A 22,069-nucleotide genomic window follows, 5' to 3' on the forward strand; every position below is an offset into this window, starting at 1 on the left:
AAAAAAAAAAAAAAATTGGCAGAAGACCTAAATAGACATTTCTCCAAAGAAGACATACAGATGGCCAAGAAGGCACATGAAAGCTGCTCAACATCACTAATTATTAGAGAAATGCAAATGAAAAATACAATGAGGTATCACCTCACACCAGTTAGAAAGAGCATCATCAGAAAATCTACAAACAACAAATGCTGGAGAGGGTGTGGAGAAAAGGGAACCCTCTTGCATTGTTGGTGGAATGTAAATTGATACAGTCACTATTGAGAACAGTATAGAGGTTCCTTCAAAAACTAAAAATAGAATTACCATATGACCCAGCAGTCCCACTACTGGCCATATACCCAGAGAAAACCATAATTCAAAAAGACACATGCACCCCAATGTTCATTGCAGCACTATTTACAATATCCAGGTCATGGAAGCAACCTAAATGCCCATCGACAAATGTATGGATAAAGAAGATGTGGTACATATACACAATGGAATATTACTCAGCCATAAAAAGGAATGAAATTGGGTTATTTGTAGAGACATGGGTGGATCTAGAGACTGTAATACAGAATGAAGTAAGTCAGAAAGAAAAAAACAGATATCATATATTAATGCATACATGTGGAACCTAGAAAAATGGTACAGATGAAGTGGTTTGCAGGGCAGAAATAGACACAGATTTAGAGAACAAATATATGGACATGCAGCGGGGAAAGTGGCGGGTGGTGGTGGTGGTGGTGTGATGAATTGGGCCATTCGGATTGACATGTATACACTGATGTGGATAAAATTGATGACTAATAAGAAACTGCTGTATAAAAAATAAATAAAATAAAATTCAAAAAGTCAAAAAAATAATTAAAAAAAAGAAATCATCATTTATTCAATCCTTCATTTAAAAACGATGTATTCTGTTTATCTACTGTGATTCAGGTCCTGGACATCATCAGCACATAATGGTATTTGAAGCTGTGAAAATAGACAAGGTGGCAGAGAGAATGGTGTAATGTGAGATGGACAAAGGCCACAGAATCTCACAAACACCATATCTGATGAAGTGAAGAAGGGGAGATAATGTTCCTAGATGTAGAAGCAGAAGCCATACTTGTAGAAAAGAAAACAAAACAAAATCCAAGAGAGTATTGGGTAGAATGGAGGGAAAAGTTGTTTTAAGAGTGAGGGGAGAGGGCTTCCCTGTGGTTGAGAGTCCGCCTGCCAATGCAGGGGACACGGGTTCGTGCCCCGGTCCTGGAAGATCCCAAATGCCGTGGAGCGGCTGGGCCCGTGAGCCATGGCCGCTGAGCCTGAGCGTCCGGAGCCTGTGTTCCACAGCAGGAGAGGCCACAACAGCGGGAGGCCCGCGTACCACAAAAAAAAAAAAAAAAAAAAAAAAAAAGAGTGAGGGGATAATGGGTAGCATAGAATGTTGCTAACAAAATAGGAAGGATGAGCAATTCAATGGATTTAATGGCATGGGTCCTCAGTGATCACTATAAGAATGACTCAAATAGAGCATTGGATGCTGAAGCCACATCGCAGGGCATCAGAAATAGAGGATGAGAACTAGAGGGGAAATGCCAAGGGTATTATTATTTTAAGATGAGACAGACATGGTCAAGCTGATGTCACTATATAGATGCTCTAGGGTAATCTTCATAAGTATATAGGCAGATGATATAGTAAATGTTCTAGGAAAGTTTTAAAGGTATCACCTCATTTCAGATAGTCTGGACAATCCTAAAATCTTTATTAATTCTACCAATAATAGGATAGGGTTGATTGGTTATCTTCGAATTTTACAAGTTGACCATAAAATAACAGTACAACTAGCCAGAATATAAGCAGTTTTTTGATTGTTAATGTTTTTAAAACACTGAAAAAGTACATTTCAAGTTTTTTCATTGATTTATTGGCCTATTTTATACCTGATGCCTATTAAGTAAGTTTTTTGAATCTTCTGAAAAGTTATAAAGATAAATTCAAACAGTTTATTATTTTTACTGAAAATTATACTTCTATCTTTTTTCAGGTTTAATGAATGATGCCTTGGCTACTTTTTCCATGACTGATATATATCTCAAGTTTCTAATGGAAAACTCTATGACTCAATTGGAGAAACAGTCAAGTTATTTTTATAAAATATAGACTATGTAATACTTTGTGAAGCATAATTCTGTTCCATGGGGTAAATACTGACTCAGCAGTAAAATGCTATCAACTTATCCAGAAATAATTTCCTTCTCAAACAGAGTAGCTGGTCAAATTGCTCCCCCCACAAAATGGTCTCAATTGAAATAATATGGTAGATACTGTTGACCATCTATAGAATAGCATTCATCTTCCTTGCTGACAGAGAACGGTTTTGTTCAATTAAATGAGAGCCGTGTACACCAGAGAAGGCTAAGCCCCTTGCCTGATTCAGGTACCTAATCTTAATTTTTTTAAGTCAAATCATAATAAATATTTTGTTATTGCCCAGTGTATGGCTTAAAAATGGGTACCATTGTAATTTTGGTCCACAGGACAGGAGGGAAAGACTGCTGGAAGGTTTCTTGAAAAGTTCTCTTAACTGTTACAAAAGTACATAAAATAGAGAGACTCCATTTTGTCTATTGGCCATTGATGCGGAAGCCTGTTATGCCTAGAGCTTTTGCAGCCATCTCAAAACCATGAGAAAGGAAGTCCAAGAACTAAGCCAACATGCTAAGAATAGCAGAACAGAGAGATGGAAAAAAACCTGGGTCAGGAATTACACAACTGAACCTCTGAAATAAACAACCCTTAAACCATCCTACTCAAAGTTTCCATGTTATGTGGAGCAACACATTTTTCTTACTGCTTGTGCTATCTTGAATTGGCTATCTGTTACTTGCAGGTGAAAAAATTAATGGTAAGTATCTTTCTTTTAAATTCAGCCACATCTGTCAAAAGCACTGGCTAAAATTCTAGAAACGTGCATCCTGTCATCTCTGAAAAAATTAACTTCAATTATACAATGAAAAGAAGAAAAATTTAAATATTCTTACTTGAATGCCAGCTCCCTCTGGCACTGTCATCTTCCATACACAATTCAGATTGTTGTCATAAGGCTCAGGGTATCCAGGAGACAAAATAGTCCCTTTCCGCTTACTTAAAATTCCACCACAGGGCACTGAAAGTAAAGCAAGCCAAGAAAGGGAGTTCATTCTAATGTAAAGAATTAAAATAGGAGAAAAGGTCAGAGATAATATCTTAGACAGATGCTAGACTTGCAAACACAACCAAATCATACTATGTTTTAAAACTCATAAGAACAATGAAAATTGCCTTCCTATAGCACAAAAACCTTTAAAAAATAATTAGACAACATTAATGGAAAACTTACAATGGCGTATCTACAGTCATACTATAAGTAACTCAATAATAGCATATCATTTGTATTATATTACTAACAAGTTCACTGACACGTGTTAAAAATTGTTCATATCTAGGTATAGAATTTTTTGAAGAATTCTTATATTTGTTACTTTTCTCTTCATGTATCTTTTGAGTAGTAATAAAATCCTTTGCAGAGTAATACTGATTATGATAACAATTATGTTCTAACATTTATATAGAGCCTATATACCAACACTCTTCTAAGCACTTTACATATTTTAACTCATTAAAGCTTCCCAACAATCCAATGAGATATGAGTAAGTATTCTCCCCATTTTACAGCTGAGGAAATGGAGTCACTAACAGATTAAATAACTTGCCCAAGATCACACAGCCGGTCAGAGATGAAGACAGGATTTGAATACTGGTGGTTTGGCTCCACATTCATGCTCTTCAGTGGAAAGAAAATACTCAATATGGTTCCAGTCTGGTTATTGCCAGTACAACCATTACAAGAAAGAAAAAGTATGGAGACCTGCTTTGATGTCAATAAAAGCTTCTAACAGTTTTAAAAGGTACTCATCTTAAAGCAAAATTCCTACACTGCTCGTAGCGTCAGCTTGATTCTGAGAATGACCTAGCTTATGATTTGAAATACTGTGTGATGTTGGACATGTTCCCTGAACTCTCTGAAACTCAGATGCCTTGTCTGTGAAATGGTAATGAAATTGTTTCCGCGGGGCTTTTGTGGAAAATAAATAGGTATGATAATGTATATAAAGAAGCTAGCACACTGCTTGGAATGCAGTAAGAAATCAATAAATTATATTTCCTTTCACTACAACTACTGTTATTTTAGGTTCCAATGGCACTGTGATCCTTGGACATTTGTCCTAATCTGGCTATAATGGTGAGATACCAGGATATATTTTTGTAATAATTTTTTTAAAAAAGGTAATACTATAGCTTTGTGCCACTTCTAAAACTGAATGCAAAAATCTAGGGTAATTACTCAAAAGAATACCACAAACTTTAAATTTTTAAACTTTTAAAACAGTGTGATAAAGTATTTTTAAAGAAATATTTTTTAGGTCATCCTCCTTCTTCTGATCCTTTCAATGTAAATGCTGTTAACACTGTGACCTACACCATCTTCTCATCTCTTTGTAACTACCGCCCCTCAGTGGTGGCATCCATTTCCATGTCATCTATAGATTATGACTACTAAATGTTTATCTCTGGCCATGACTTCTAGCCAGTCCTACAATATATCGACTAAGTATCTCAAAATTCATACATCCAAAACAATACTTTTGAAATTCTCCCCCATCTATACTATTTGCCATCTCAGTAAATGTTACCACCTAATTTATCTTTCTTTTCAAATTCACATTTACATTTACATTTAATTTGTCAGCAAACTTTGTCAGTTCTATCTTAAAAATATATCCCAAAGTTCACCAGTTCTCATCACTGATCATGATCTTCCAATCTAAATCACCATTAACTTTCCCCTCCCCTTCTGCAATAGTTTTCAATTCAGTCTTATTGTTTCTACTCACCCCCTGCCCCTTACACTAGCCACAGTGATTTTCCAGAAACTGAGATCACACACTCTCTAGCTCAATGAATTCCCACACTACTTAGAAAAAATTCTAACTCTTCCCAGACTCTGAGGTTCCATATGACTTGGCCTCTGCTCTGCCTCTCCAAACTCTTCTATCACTCTTGCCATCATTCACTCTATTCTAGACACGTGTGGCTTAAACATGACTAGACCTTTCTCCCCCTCATAGTCTATACATGTGCTTACCTCCTTGACTTTTATTTATAAACCTCCCAGCCCCCTTCATTCACCTCATTTGGATATCAAACAGCAACATGCCCTGGATGTCTTCCTCCAATCTTCAGCCTCTGCTTTACTTTTCTCCATAGTATTTACCACTATCTGAACAAAATGTAAACTCCATAAGGGCAGACATCTTATCTTCTGATTCAAAGCTATGTTGCCAGTGCCTAGAAAAGGACCTGACGCTTGGTAAGCACTAAATAAGTGCTTCATAATAAATTATTGAGTGACTGGTTGCATATCTGTATATATCTTGTGATTACAAGTTACTTTGTTACCATTCCTGCATCATTCCTTTCTCCCAGTATTTTCCTAAATAAACCATATTTAATTCTACTTCATTTTTATTTTTACCAACAAAATATTACATTATAAAAGTATTCCCAGATATGCATTACCACATAATAATGTTTTACTGCCCATGTATATAACTTAGCCTAACATTTCTTTTCTATTTTAAAAAGGATGCATTATAAATTTTCCTTCTAATCAGTATTATACAACATAACATATGAATTAAGAGAACAAACTTTAGAATCAAGCAACCTGGGTTCAAATATTAATTCTTCTTTTGTTTCTAAACCATAGGGGTTTTACTATCTATAAAAGAGAAATAGTATTCTTATCTTACTCCTGGCATTGGTGTCAATATTAAATGAGATAATGCTTAATAGCACTTCATACAAATACTAGTAAATGCTATTCATTATTATATTTAATGAGTTTTTCATGGTTGAATGGATGGGTGAGTAAATGAATCAATGAATGAGGATTCAGATATTGTATATATTTTTTCATCTATTTCTTTCCCACTCTGAGAAAAGATGGCACAGACATGGGTTGCCATGGAGCCAATACAAGTAAACATGGTTCTTTCTGGTTCTCTAAAGGACTTGTAAAAACAAAGCCTGATGAGGGTGATGGGATAAGCAGCTAATTAAAGACTTCTGCCTAAGGGGGGGTGGCAGGTAAGTGGCAGATTCAGGGGCTTCTCAAAAGATACCTTCTGGTACCTAAGTACCGGAAGTACTTACGTCTAAGGCCACATATTGTCAGAGCTATTAGTGGCTACAGGGTGTTATCACAGAGTCTCAGAGGGAGGAGAGTTTGGGCTTTTAAGAGACTAAAAATTTTAAGAAATCTGAAGTGTAACAAGGTCAAATTTGGAAGATAAAACTCAGTCTTCAGCAACTTTTTCAAGTTTGTCTCTGTTCCAAGTCCAACGTTCTTATAAAAATATTATTGTACTTTATTATAATTTACCTAAGAATGAATTGATATGACAGATTTGTACAAGATTATTAAATATTGTTTTCTTATGCAGGTTAGTTAAATTTGTGGATCCCCTAACTTAGTATTTGACCATTTTGTGGATCCCCTAACTTAGTATTTGACCATTTTAACTATAAGTACAACTTGCACATCATGTCTAATGGGGCTGCTTTCAAGCCAATATTTTAATTTTAGTATGTAGATTTTTTTGCAAAATTACTCAACATTGTATTCTGTTCTACTATGACAGAAAAAAAATGAAAGTGTTGATAGCAGTAATAAGAACTGTGAAACTGAAACAATTACAGTTGAGATGGAAATCACTAGAAATGTAGGGCACTATTTACTTTTGGTTTTAACTGGATGCTCACTTGGTTTAAGGTGTTAACCGAGTATTCATTGAACTAGTGAAGACAGAGAAAATATAATCATTATGTATAATACCCTGAATAGACTGTCAAAGATTATATCTAAACCGCAAAGTATAAATAGAGAATTTGTTCTTTCTAAGAATAAAATTAACCATGTAATATGTAAATCTACCTATGCATCTTTCCTATCAATTCTCAAAAAAGTCCTGTGGCTTCAAGATGGCTTGTAAAGGTCTAAGCAAGCAAATTGAGCAACAGCATCACCATGCAGTGAAAGAATGAAGTTAAAAATGCATGGACCCGGGCTTCCCTGGCAGCACAGTGGTTGAGAGTCCGCCTGCCGATGCAGGGGACACAGGTTCGTGTCCCGGTCTGGGAAGATCCCACTTGCCGCGGAGTGGCTGGGCCCGTGAGCCATGGCCGCTGAGCCTGCGCGTCCGGAGCCTGTGCTCCGCAACGGGAGAGGCCACAACAGTGAGAGGCCCGCGTACCGCAAAAAAAAAAAAAAAAAAAAAAAAAAAGCATGGACCCTGGATTGGGGAAGTTGGCCAGTTGTTCTACCTCTACAAAAATTCATGAAATCATCACGCTTATTTGCTAAAACCCATTCACTGAACAAATGTTTATGGAACACCTCTTGTATGTCAGGTCCTCTTTTTGTTGAGCAAAAATACAGAATACAGTGGCAGAATACAGAGGGCAAGAAAGATTAGGAAAATAAACAAACAAATTATATATAATCTGGTGAGTGGTTGCTGTAAAGAAAAAAAAAAGGCAAGATAAGGGTATAGAGAACGAATGGAGGATGAGTAGCAGAAAATTATTTTAGATAGGATGGCCAAGGAAGACAGTCAGGTGAAAACTTGAATGAAGCAATGCAGTAAGCCCCAAAGGTATTTTGGGGATGCATATTCCAAGGAGAAAAAATAAAAAGTTCAAAGGCCTTGAAGCAGTTAAAATTTTATCCAGATAACAAATATTGAAAATGAACACAAATTAAAGATAATTCTTTGATATTAACCTAAAATAACTCTGCACTTGACTCTCATATTTGAATTTTTAAGACATCAAGCCTTTTTCTTTTTTGAATTTTTGAACACTTAAAGGCATAATCATTTTTATTCATAACATTTGAAACTAAAAATATTTATAGTTAAAAATAGAAATGCAAAGTATATTTTCATTTATGTAAAGATTAGCAGTGGGACCAAATGGTAAAACCAAAACTGTGCTATCATCTGAATGTCATTTAGAATCCATTTCTTGTCTCACACAAATCCCATATGTCCTTCTGTTATATATTCGATTTTCTGGATTTACACCTGTTCTACAAGGTATACACTATTTTTTAAGTGGCATAAGGTAATATATCCTTTTTGTGTGATCTTGGCAGGAAACAGAATTCATCTGATACAATTTTCTTCTATCTCTAAGTATGCACTTTCAAACCAATGCAACAGAAATATAGGAGGTAGGGTGTTTAAATCCCAGGGACCTGCAGATAGATGGGCTTTTGACAGAGGTGGTGTAATGGCTCCTGAGTCCCTCATGTTTTGCCCTTAAAAGTAAAAAGTGAGGCTGAATCCATGCTAGGGACAGTCCACTAGCATTTACTCCTGAAGTTGAATGTCAGCCATAGCATGGTCTCAAAGGCTTTAATGCCTGGTAGGAGTGCCGGTCCTTGCTGAAATGAATCTATAATCAAATGGCCTGAGCTTCCTTTTCTTTACATGGATTTTTATTTCTTATGGCAAAAACACTAAGATTAGTCAACTGACACATATGACATATGAGAAAGCTTTGTAATAATCACGTAGAATAGGGGTTTTCTTCTGCTTTAAACAAAAATGGTTTATGTTTACAGTGTAAAGTTCTTATTCTCTACTCTCCATCTCAAAGAATATTCTATTTTTCTCTTTCCCCTTTTAAACTGTTCTTTCATGTTTCTTTTTTCTTCTTTAATGTCAGCTCATTTCTCCCTTTTATTTCCTTCCTCTTTCTAACTCTTGTCTCATCCTCATACCTTCATGGACAAAAGAAAATATATATTTTTTGGATAATGTAATGTTTGAATATTTTAGGGTCGGAAGAAAATGCAGAGTGCACACCTTGATTAAACATATATTTTTACAACCAATTAGAATTATAGTAATCATTATTTTAACTTTATTTTTATTTTAGACCCTTACAAACACTGAAAAAAACCAAATCATGAATATATGCCTATTGTTATAACTCTGCTCCTTTTTAACCAATTGTTCTTAAATGTATAAATTGATGGAAAGAAATTTCACAATCCCCTAAATAGCATATTCTAATAAATAAGTACTATTATCCTCTAGAAAATTGTCATTACATTTCCCCAAAGCGTTTCTGAAAATTTTAATTGAAAGAAAAATCTTGCCTTCAAGGAACTCTAAATTATTAGAATTAGAAAGAATGACACAAGTCCATGCTTTTAGCCCTTTCCAAGATGCAAAAATCTTTGGTGGAAGATAATTTTTACATATAATAACTTTAAAGTGTTATTAAAACAAGATATCAACAAATGAAAATGAGTAATATCAAATCCTTTATCAGCACTGCATATAAATTTTTTATCTTAGATCTAATACCTTGAGAACTGAAGTCTTATCTTCTGATTTTATGGTGGAGAATTTGGCAAGCACAAAAACAACTTAATTTTTGAATACTGAGATGATTCCAAGAACTATGCCAAGGCTTTAAAACATCTAACAGGCACAGTAAACCTATAACTTTCCTGTTTTATTAATATAGGAATTGAGAATCAGAGATTATGTAAAATTTCCAGGATCACCACAATTTCATGTTAAAGTCAAAGCCTAATTCCACTACCCAAGACTTAATTAATCCTTATGCTGAGAACCTACTACAATTCCCAGTTATAAGGACTTATTCAGTTTTACATGATTCTTTACAACTTTTCTCCATTAATTAGTACATTAATGTGATAAATACATAAACAGAACTTTAATGAGTAATTCATGGATTTACATTTCACTGCTTTGCATATGTAGGTTCTTTGAACACTCTGAATAGATGAATGGTTTCAATAATATTTAAAGATTAATGAGCTAGTTTATGCCTTTTCATAAGTCATCATATCACTCTTCCTTTATAATTATCTTGAGGGAATTTTCATCGTATATATGAAATTAAATGAAGACAGCTACTTACCCAGTTATCTTCCGTTATATGGTATTAAAATTTTCTATCAGTACGTACATAAAGAAACTAAAAGTGACACAGAAATTATGCAAATAATTACTGGGAAAAGTGAGGCAGAAATAATGACTGATTCCTGATATTTAGAGAGAAATATTTAAAAATCTATTGTGAGGCTAAAGAGATTTATTATCATGTGTCTTTCTTCAATTATTAAACTGACTTAAAGCAATGTAATTTCTGATTTATACATGTTGTATGACTAATTTTGGCCTAGACATATAGGAACATTTCTCTCTGCTCATGATTCTTTAGGATAATTTATTTATTAGTATTTTATAAGAGTATGAAGTCAACATATATTGTGGTTCCTAAGGAAGAACACTATCTATTTTCTCTTATGAGAGTATAAAAGTATGTAAAGAAGATCTCTTTGTTCCGTTAACCATAGCTCTATGCTAGGTGCAAAACAGGAGGAACATCAAGTCCAGATGATTTATTCTCCTTTACTTGTTTGTCAAAAGTATACTTGAACAGGTTAAGAAATTCCACATTATAAATAAGATATAGAATTCCAATTAGGAAATTAGCTTATCAGCCAAAACATAAAGAAAAGCAGTCTTCTATAATGTACATTGAGGTTTGGAGTCAGAAAACCTTATTTTCAAATCCTGCCCCTACTTTACTGCTTATTAGGTTATGTCACTTTAAAAGAAAACTGTTTTACTTCTCTAAGACTCAGCTTATTCATCTGTAAATTCTGAGAGTAACTTCTCCATAGATCTGCTGTAAGGATTTAATTAAATATGTATTTATATTACTGATCACGAAACCTGGAAAATAGGAAGCATTAAGTAAGTGGTAATCATATTAGAAACTGGTTATTTAGCTGAAGGACGAGAAAGCTGAAGAGTTATTTACAGCTTTCCAGTGTTTTAAATTATTTTTTGTAGGGGGTTTTCAACAAACAAAAGAATAATAAAAGAATAGTTCACATTCCATTTATTGTAGCAGGAAGAACTAAAATACTGGTTGTAAGAAAAACACTCTGTAAAATATGCTAGGTATATCTCTTTTGGGAAGTGGTGATATCAAGTTCCTACAGAGATAAGTGACCATCAATCCTTCCTTTTTATTTATGATAGTCCCAACTTGTACCATTTTCCCAGCACAATTATTAATAACGTCCTGATTTGAATGGTAAAAGATTTAGAGCAGTTATGTCCTATACAAAGTACATGTTCGATGAATGCATATCACTAGACTTTATCTTTACTGCTTCCTCAGTAATGAGTGTACGTTCCATATAATTTCGATTAAAATCAATTTAGAATATATTTTATTCTAATTAAATATGAATTAACATTGTATTAATCTGTGTTAAAATATGGTAAAATGTGTTTTTAAAATTTAAAAATAAAAACTATTGACACGTAATTTCTTTTCAGGTATGGCAAGAAGTATTATTAAAAATAGATTTTATATATTTATAAATGTATATGTTATATTGTTTATATGCACACTCATGTCTTCTCTATAAAAAAGTGAAGTATTGAGATTATTAAAATAAAGATAAAATTTTGCTTATCTTTTAAAAAACCTTCCTCTCATTTTCCAAATCACATACCAATAAAACTTTAATGAAAAAGAACTCATTAGAACTATTTCTTAACCTGAGATTAAGCTTTACTACGCTTCTTTTAGTTTAATACTATATAATTTAAAAATTTAATTTCCATATATGCTCTTGGAACAAAGAAGAAAGCAACTTCCCAACAGTCTACATTTTCCACATCCATGGAATTCTACAAGATCCAAAAGTCACTGTAATGATTCTGAAATATGATAAGATTCTAAACTATTTTTATGGTTTAGAAAATGTTTTAATCTGCTTCAAATAACTTAGCAGGGCTAAGTTCATACAGTGTTTATTTTATTTATCAATATAAATTGGGTACAACATTACAAAAATATAGTCTGAAATAATGAGATTTCTGGCTAACCCTACGCCATCTACTCATTCAAAGTGTTTCCACTTATATTTGTGAAATACTGGGAAAAATTCTTATTTTATATTTTTATATATACATATAATTTATAGAGAAGAGAAAAAACACTTATTTACTAATGCATATTTTCTAATGTTTTTGATGATAAAATACATCCAGAAAAATCACCTTCTGTGATCCTTAAAAGATAGGTAAATTCCTTACATATTGGCATAGAAATCTTTGCATAAACTTTTAAAAATGAAAAATAATATTTATTTCAAAGGATGGTAGCACATAATAATTCCATATTAATAGCATTCCAATTCTGTGCTATTGGAAATATCTATGTATATTTTCATTGATTGTATTTCATCTCAACTGCATCAAATAGCCACTCTAATTTGCATATTTAGATACATCATAACTAATAGTTTAAAATTAATGTAAAACTATTATTTTTGAAACAAATATTGAAAGATGCATGATAACTAATTTTGATATACAATATGTACAATCACAAAGCATACAAATTTATAAACTTACCAATACAGGTAGGTAAGGAGTCATTCCATTGGGCCAAAGAATTTGGCACTGTATCACACCTAATTGCAAAGGATCCATGGAGAATATATCCAGGATTACATTCAAAAAGAACCAATGAACCAACTGCAAATTCATTGCCAATCCTTCTTCCAAACCTTGGTTCAGGCACAGAACTGCATTGTGTGGAACTTGTTCTAGGAACAGCTGCGTACAAATAATTGTTGACTTTAATTTCATATATTTGGTAGAGAAATAGAGATTTCAAAATGAAAGTATGCAAACAGATTTCAAAGAAATCTTCACCAACTTGAACTTTAGTTAGCAATTTGAATACACTTATAAAAGTTTATACATAATGAAATATAATTCAAAATGAATAAATATTGCTATTGTCATTAAGATTTTTTATTTAAAAACATTTCACTTTTGATCCTTTAAACAACATTGATTAAGGTTTTTTTTTTCTGTTTTTTGTTTGACCACACTCTTATCAATATAAAAATGTAGCTTGAGTAAGATATTTCAATTTATGGAATGATAGCAAAGAGATACATCTTTTATTTTTCTTTTTAAAATGGAATACCAAGCTTACAAGAAACAGATGTCAGGTTACATAAGGTAATGTCCAGTCTTTTTTTTACAGTATTTGGCCCCTAAAAACATAGATTTAAAAAAGTAAACACAGCACTTGATTAATTTCATAGCATGTTCATAAACTTGGTTGTTCAAAATATGTTTGTTATTGATGAAGACGATACGTTCAGGCTAGACAGAAGTCAGACAGATTAACAACAATAGAAGTTTTATTTTAATAATCATACAATATCAAATTTGAAATTGCTTTTAGGCTTTATAGGTATGTCCTTCAATTGTGACTTTTTCTTTGATTAAGTAAAATAGAATGATAACAGGATGTTTTTTCTTTTTAAAACACATACAGATGGGATTAAGGAATTTGATAACAGCCCAAAAAATGATAGGATGAATTCCAAATAGACAGATTCCTCATATGTGACTTGAGTGGAAATAACTTCATTTGTTAGAGTGCCTTTTAAAATTCATAATACCACAAATTGTTTACAGAGGGAATACTATTAAGAATGAAACAGTATAATATTATAACCAATATTATAATTGGAATAAGAGGGTTTAATAAGAATATCAAACCACTAATGTTTATAAATTTATTAGGAATAAAGTTCAAGATACATTTGAGAATAACTACATGATCATACATAATTCAAACAAAATATTCAGATGATAGGTCTTAATTTAGTTTTATATAATGTGGAAGTGTGTCTATAAAAGGTGACAAAAGAAGTATGTAAACTGACTTTGAATTGCACAAAAATATTTAATAGTCATGAAGAAAGTTTGAATTCTCCTAAGAGAATGAGAGACTAAAATTTTAGAGTGGAGTAATGATTTCCTTGGCATGTTTAAGTACATCAGCACAAAAAGTCTGTATATTTTTAATTTAGAGTGCTAGACTCTGAGGAAATAGAATATGTAGAGTGAAGCATTGTCAAAAAAACACACCAGATGTTTTGAAAACAGTATGTTGGGAGGAAGGAAAAGCATGCAGCTAACTTGAGAATTACGATGGAAGCAATAAGTCTTTTTTTGACTTTGGTCAAAGTAATAGTGCTCTAATAATGGAGGAGGGGACAGGGCAAAACTGTTTTTAAGAAAACACACAACTTTTATCTCTCCTATATGGTTATGAAGATCTCATCATTCAATAACTCTGGACATAGCATGGAAACTGATATCATTTCTTAGTGTGTTTCTATGCTACAGAGTCACTTACCTTGATAAACAAAGTGAAATCCCTTAGCTGTTACTGGTCCAATTGAAGTAAATCGAATTGTGATCTGATTACCTGAACTCAGTGGAAGTGATTCTCCTACTCAACAAAACAAACACTAAGATATCATAAATAATTTCATTCAGTAAACCTAACAAATGATATTAATTTACACTGTCATTTGAAAACGTCAATCTATGTTCTATTAAATTACTTTAATATATCCTACCACTGACAATATATTTTCTTTGGGTTCAGCTTCAATTGCAACCTTTTTACTGGAAGGCTTTTATTACGTTTTGATAATATTACCTCATTCTGTAAAGAATCTTTAAATATTACATTAAACACTAAGTGACTAAGTCACACTAAGTGACTAAGTACTATATTTACATGATTACAATCCCAGAAAATAGTTGGTTATATTTTTCTCAAGAATTTGAATTATTCTTGTGTTTCTATTCTTTTTTAAAAAATAAAGAAGGATTCTATTTTCAGTTTATTTCTAATATGGATGACATAAATCTCAACTTTCACTACAATACCAATCAAAGTCAGTCTTTAATCAATAACTGATGCATGGCAGTTCTATTAAAGGATACCTGAATGGGATCCTGAGAGGGAAGATAACAGAGAAGATTGCTGAGTTGGCCCATCATACACCTCAACAACATCGTGGAGTGATGTCTGGAAAAATACAAACTGGCCAAACACCACTGATCAACAGGAACCAGGAGAAGCAAACAAATCACCAACCATCCAAAAATGAAAACAAAAAACAAAACAAAACAAAACAAAAAATAGAAAGAGGAGGAGAGAGAGAACAAAGTATTACAATTTAATAGTCATCTTTTTTTTTCTACCTTTAAAAGAGGATGCGTGCCAATTGGTTGATATGCCTGACACATGTACTTCAGGTCATAAAAGTAATAACCGTGCCTTAAAAGCAATAAAATTGTAAGAAGATTATTTTTTTAAATTAAATTAAATGGGTATAACATTTAATTTAGCTCAGAAATCATAAGGTGGGCAATTAATACTGTATAATAACTACTTTTTATTTTTCTATTGGTAGATTCTTTTCACTTTGTGACTCTCTTCTCTTTTTCTAATTTTTTTTCCTCTTTTAGATGACATAGACAAAGTTTTAGTTTAGGGGATTTATTGTAGATTGTTTTTAAAATGCTATTCCATTATAAATAATAGCGTCACTAGAAAAATATCAACAATATACTTCTAAGGTATAGTGTTTAATTCACATTCTAAAAATGATCCCTAAACATTTATTGTTAATCCTCTGCCAAAATAAAGACATATTATTTATGATTCCTCAGCAACTGAGATATTTTAATTTCAATTGAGATATAAAATTCTACAAAATGATTGCTTTCTCATGGTGAGTACAGATTTGATGTACTTACCAACAGAGTTTTATAAATGTCTCCTTTTTACTTCATTTTGTACTTTTCTTTTAATAATATATTAACTTTACATGCAGAAACTACCCAAACTATAACTTAAAAGAACCTGTTACAGAGCAGAAATCAACTAGTGTTTTGTGATTTTAAAAAGTGAAATAGGTAACAAAATTCATCCTTAAAACATTTCATTGAATAGAAAAATTGTGGGGTTTAAAAGACTATGATTTTTCAAAAGTTTAATAATGTAAAAGCAAGGTAACTTTTATAAATTCAACATTACTGTCATTGAACTATACATTGCACAAATATATATATATATTTAAAGTTCTTCATATTTTACCCCTTAAATCGAGGTTATGGTCATCCTATGGTAGTCAAATGAAGACAGGCTTGTTCATTTGAAACATGCTGAGTTTTGTATTTGAAGCCACACACATAATACTGTACAAAAAGCTACACATATTTTTTTTGACCTGCTAAAATAAGCTGTTGATCTCAGTCCAGTTCTTTGTGGGGTAAAAGAAAACAAACACAGTGTTGTTACTTTCAATAATTCCTGAATCTTAGAGGGCTGAATTTCATAAATGATCCTCCTTAAAACATGACGTCATGGAAACAAATTTGTTTCTATCAAATCACATACATGTACTCAATTATTTTAATGGTTTACAAGTCATATGAAAAATTTCCAGTTCAACCTTTTTAAAATATCCATATTTGATGGTCTACCAAATCCCAAGTTATTTCAAAAATACTCCTAAAAATATTAGGAAAGTTTTTGTTTTCTGTTTTTGCATTTGTTTAGATTGGTGTTTGGATGATCTGTTTCCAAATGTGTCTTTTAAAGTTTCTATTAAAATGCAGATGTTGCCATTGCCTTTCTAAGTCCCCCCTCATCCCCCCCAAAATCAAAGTAGACTAATCACAAGAACTTTGCTAAACCAAGTACACTGTGCAACAAGACTCTTGATAGATAACATTCTTTCTCTGTATCTTTCTGGGAAGTCATTAGGGAAAAGTGTCAAAATTCAACATCCTTTATCTCTGTCTTCCGACATATCTCAAATATTCCATTAGGAAACATGTCCAATTTCCAAGCAAACCACTATATTTACAAACAACATCTAAAACAATCAATATACACAGTGATCCAAGATCTTTTTCTAAGGAAAAAGGAAAAAAAATACTCCCTTTTCTTCCTGTTTGTAGGCTTCTTGTTCTCAAATATTACTTCTCTATAGATAGACTGGAGTTTTGTGTCACCTGTAAATTGGGTATGTTGAGACTATAACTTTTAATAATATAGCCAGTAACACCATATATTTGCATCATATTAAGTAAAGAAAACTGTAGGGCACTCCCTTTTGAGTGATGTTAGTTTGTAATTTATTGTAGTAATTCTGGGATGAGACAGGGGAGAATTGAGAAGGGTAGGGGGTGAGGGAGTTGAGTGTTGAGTCTTCCCTTATTAAGCAATCAGTATGCTACTTCTCTTCAACTGCAACCTTACTCTGCCATAATATGGCCAATGGAAATTTTAAGTTAAAAATAGCTTTAATTAGGAAAAAACTCTGAGAGGGTACTGAATCATTATACGAAATATGAAATTTTAAAGTACATGTTGAATAAGTGTTTTGTAGTATGAAGGATCAAGAACACTTGCATAGTGATCTTATTACCTACACATTATCAGGTTAACTATTGTCTTACTAAACCGATATGTTACAATTCTGAACCAAATATCGCCTGATCAGTCGGGATCTCAAGAATTAAATGGTTATTCCAACGTTTGCTTCCTCATTCTGCCTCTAAATGTCTAAACTTACTTAGTTTTCTTATGTTCAGATAACAGTAGGTCCTTTGCTTCTAAAACGTTCTGAATAGCCAACCGCACCCTTTGCATAGCTGAGACTAAAGCAGAAAACAAAAATGTAAAGATTTTAAGGTGAACCAAAAGGTAACTAGTTGGATGTTGTTTTCTGGTAAGCAAGACATTGTCTAGTACATCATTCTGGGTCCCCTGTGTTTATGGGGGCTGTGGAGTAATGCAAAGGATTATTATTATCCAATAGACAGAACTATTTTATATCTGTTTGTAAATTCATTTCAGTATTTCATCTGCCTGTCTATCTATCTATCCATCCATCCATCCATCCATCTATATTTGGTTCTTTGAATTCTTTCTTGAAACACTGTAACATCTTACAGGGTCCCTCATTAATTAATGAGTTAAATAAAAATTTTAACACATGTGTATTTTATATTTGTATGGCAGCCATGATTACGCCCTCTTAAAAAAACAAACAAACAAACAAACACTGATCTAGAAACTAGTACCTCAACCTGATAGCTGGACCACCATTTTTTTTTTTCCTAAGGCTACATTTAACCCCTGAAGTCTGGGCTGACCATGCTTTCTGGAATGATTAGCAACCCTCTTCTTTTTCTTAGTTTCCAACAGAGGTACAAAATTCTTTGCATCTCAGCTCCAAGCTCTTCTTTCTCTTTCTCTGGAGATTTGCATGTCAATATCAAAAGCATTTTGCTCTCACGCTATTAGTATAGGTTATAAACACTAAGCTGTTTCTTAAATGAGACACCATTTTAAGGAAGTTTCTCCTTCTTTAAGTATAATAGATGTTAAGAATAATGTCTCTAACTCTTTTGTTAAAAATCCATTTTTATAATGTTATATGTATCGCTGCAAGCTAGATACAGGAAGAAAGGGAAGCTTAGTAAGGTAGAAATAAACATGTAAAAATCTCTACAAACAAGCCAATGCAAATAATCTATTATTAAACCTGAAACTACTTCCAAGCCTCTTATTTCCCATATATTTTATCCTACAATACAGTTTATTAATTCAACTAATATTTGTTGATTCTATAAGGTACCAGGAACTGAGCTAAATGCTGGGGTTAAAAAGTGACTAATACAGAAAGGGCCCCATTAATTATATTTGTGGTCATTTAGGTGACAGCTTACCTTTATTCTATGTATGATAAGATGTTAGATTAACCAATTAAATTAATTATAAACCAACAATGGTACTTTGGGCACATCTTTCCGTACAGATCATTGGTATGCTAATCGTTTAATCCATTCTTCAAAGCAAGTCCTCTACCAACAACTTCTAATGGGCAACATTTGGGGGAAGACCCAGACTGCATTTTAAAGAAATCCATAATTTAGATTTTTAAGAATCACTTAAATAGAGGAAACCTCTAACTTAGATTATATTGGTTAGGATATTTACCCCAACTTTAAAATTTGCTCTCCCATGAGCAAATAAACTCAGAATGAAACCAGGCATTGTGTCTATCTACTCTTCTTTGTATATGAAACAAGGTTTACTTGATAATTAATTTTTACAGTATCATATTCAACCAAGACAATATCATATTCAACCAAGACAAAGAGGCAGGGTTCCATTTACTGAGATGGTCTTCATGGTTTAAGTATTCAACACACTTAACTTTCAAAGAGCTTTTGTTTCCTGTTCTACACCAAGCACTTTCAAACCCTTTCTCCTTTAATCATGTTCATTTAACTCCTAAGAACTTTGTCCATTCTGCTTAATTTAGCCATTTCAAATGTAAGTCAATAAATAATGAGAGAGGCCTGGGACAGCAGAAAGAAACTCCTGAGCATTAGGAGTTAACTGTGAGAATACTCTGTGCAGACGAACAGACTCTCTGAAAATATCATTGTGGGAAACAGTACAGTGGGTGCTTAGGGTATGACACAGCACACTAAATAGTGTAGTGCCCAGAGGGGTGTGCATTTGTTTAAAATATGAATCAACAGAACAAAGAAGTTAAAGCTCCCTTTTCCACTAAACTCTACTCTGGAATACTGCTGAAATGTTCTGCCACTGCCTAAGCAAGTCAGGAATTTTGGATGTTACATTTAATTTTTGTGCCATCAAAATAACACTGTACAGACAGCCTCTTCAATAAGTGGTGCTGGGAAAACTGGACAGCTACATGAAAAAGAATGAAATTAGAACAGTCCCTAACACCATAGACAAAAATAAACTCAAAATGGATTAAAGACCTAAATGTAAGGCGAGACACTATCAAACTCTTAGAGGAAAACATAGGCAGAACACTCTATGACATAAATCACAGCATGATCCTTTTTGACCCACCTACTGCAGAAATGGAAATAAAAACAAAAATAAACACATGGGACCCAATGAAACTTAAAAGCTTTTGCACAACAAAGGAAACCATAAACAAGACAAAAAGACAACCCTTAGAATGGGAGAAAATATTTGCAAATGAAGCAACTGACAAAGGATTAATCTCCAAAATTTACAAGCAGCTCATGCAGCTCAATATCAAAAAAACAAACAACCCAATCCAAAAATGGGCAGAAGACCTAAACAGACATTTCTCCAAAGAAGATATACAGATTGCCAACAAACACATGAAAGCATGCTCAACATCATTAATCATTAGAGAAATGCAAATCAAAACTACAATGAGATATCATCTCACACCAGTCAGAATGGCCATCATCAAAAAAATCTACAAACCATACATGCTGGAGAGCATGTAGAGAAAAGGGAACCCTCTTGCACTGTTGGTGGAAATGTAAACTGATACAGCCACTATGGAGAACAGTATGCAGGTTCCTTAAAAAACTACAAATAGAACTACCATACGACCCAGCAATCCCACTACTGGGCATATACCCAGAGAAAACCATAATTCTAAAAGAGTCATGTACCACAATGTTCATTGCAGCTCTATTTACAATAGCCAGGACTCGGAAGCAACCTAAGTGTCCATCAACATATGAATTGATAAAGAAGATGTGGCACATATATACAATGGAATATTACTCAGCCATAAAAAGAAACGAAATTGAGTTATCTGTAGTGAGTTGAAGGGACCTAGAGTCTGTCATACAGACTGAAGTAAGTCAGGAAGAGAAAAACAAATACTGTATGCTAACACATATATATGCAATCTAAAAAGAAAAAAAAGGTCATGAAGAACTTAGGGGCAAGACGAGAATAAAGATGGAGACCTTCTAGGGAATGGACTTGAGGACATGGGGAGGGGGAAGGGTAAGCTGGGACAAAGTGAGAGAGTGGCATGGACATATATACACTACCAATTGTAAAACAGATAGCTAGTGGGAAGCAGCCACATAGCACAGGGAGATCAGCTAGGTGCTCTGTGACCACATAGAGGGGTGGGATAGGGAGGGTGGGAGGGAGGGATATGCAAGAGGGAAGAGATATGGGGATATATGTGTATGTATAACTGATTCACTTTGTTATAAAGCAGAAACTAACACACCATTGTAAAGCAATTATACTCCAATAAAGATGTTAAAAAAAAAATAACACTGTACAGAGTCTCACTGAATTGGCAATTAATTAACTTTAAATGAGGATAATAAAACAAATGTGGATGTGGTTACTGTTATTCAGTGATCAGGATAGGAGTTATTGAATTAAAAAGTAAAAATTGAGTTTATGCAAATAAAGAAGGGTTTCAATTTTATTTTGTCAAATTTGTTTTCCTCTCAGAAGGGAATAATTCACAGAGTATCCCAATGGCATGCTAGTGTAGGGAGGAAAAAACTCAGAATCAGACTGGGCCATAACTAAGGGAACTGATCTAACCACTTCTGGGACAGGTGGTGAAGAGTTAAAATGTCCAAGAGGCTGTGGTAAATTCAGGTCTGATTCAAACTTGCTTTGATGCAAAAGGGTTCTAACTTGGTGGAGGAAGGCCCAGTAGGTCTTTCTGGGAAGCAGTAGTTCTAGTAGTCAGATGGGTAGTACCTTATTGATTATGATGTCAAGGTACTGCAATGACAAGATGTGTTAGCTCCATGACAGAATGGATTAAGCAGCTTAAAGACTGTCAGCATCTGCAGCTGAGCAGATTTAGAGGGCTAATATTTTCAAATAATCAATCTATGGATCTGAAATGCCCTAACAACTGTCTACTGAAGAGTGAAGGATTCCAGTTCTGGAATCAGACTCTCAAGGATTGAACCTAGGATGAGCCACATGAGAAAGTGACTTCACCTTTCTGTGCCTCAATATCCACATCTGTAAAATAGGGATAATAGAAGTACCTAAGCTCACAGGATCGATGTGAATATTACATAAATTGATACTTGTAAAACACTTTGAACAGTATCTGAAACATAGTAATAAATATTAGTTACTAATAAGTCAGTTTTGTAAATATATATGCTACTAATTGAACCCGAATATTTACTGATAGGCAAAATTTAATTGACCTTCGATGTTA

The 22,069-nt window shown here is 33.3% G+C and overlaps 1 protein-coding gene across 2 annotated transcripts in view; it reads right to left on the reverse strand.

The window, feature by feature from the left end:
- Positions 1-22,069, reverse strand: part of CSMD3 (CUB and Sushi multiple domains 3) — a 1,097,972-nt gene that overhangs the window by 162,649 nt on the left and 913,254 nt on the right. For both annotated transcript variants that reach the window (XM_007468748.1, XM_007468747.1), the window contains 4 exons: positions 14,970-15,083; positions 14,371-14,466; positions 12,561-12,764; positions 3,018-3,142 (listed from right to left, as the gene is read on the reverse strand). In XM_007468748.1, the coding sequence (XP_007468810.1) occupies positions 3,018-3,142; positions 12,561-12,764; positions 14,371-14,466; positions 14,970-15,083 (539 nt within the window). The remainder of the gene's footprint in view (positions 1-3,017; positions 3,143-12,560; positions 12,765-14,370; positions 14,467-14,969; positions 15,084-22,069) is intronic.

The sequence above is a fragment of the Lipotes vexillifer genome, unplaced genomic scaffold (genome assembly GCF_000442215.2).
Source record: "Lipotes vexillifer unplaced genomic scaffold, Lipotes_vexillifer_v1.1 scaffold1679, whole genome shotgun sequence".
NCBI lineage: Eukaryota > Metazoa > Chordata > Mammalia > Artiodactyla > Lipotidae > Lipotes > Lipotes vexillifer.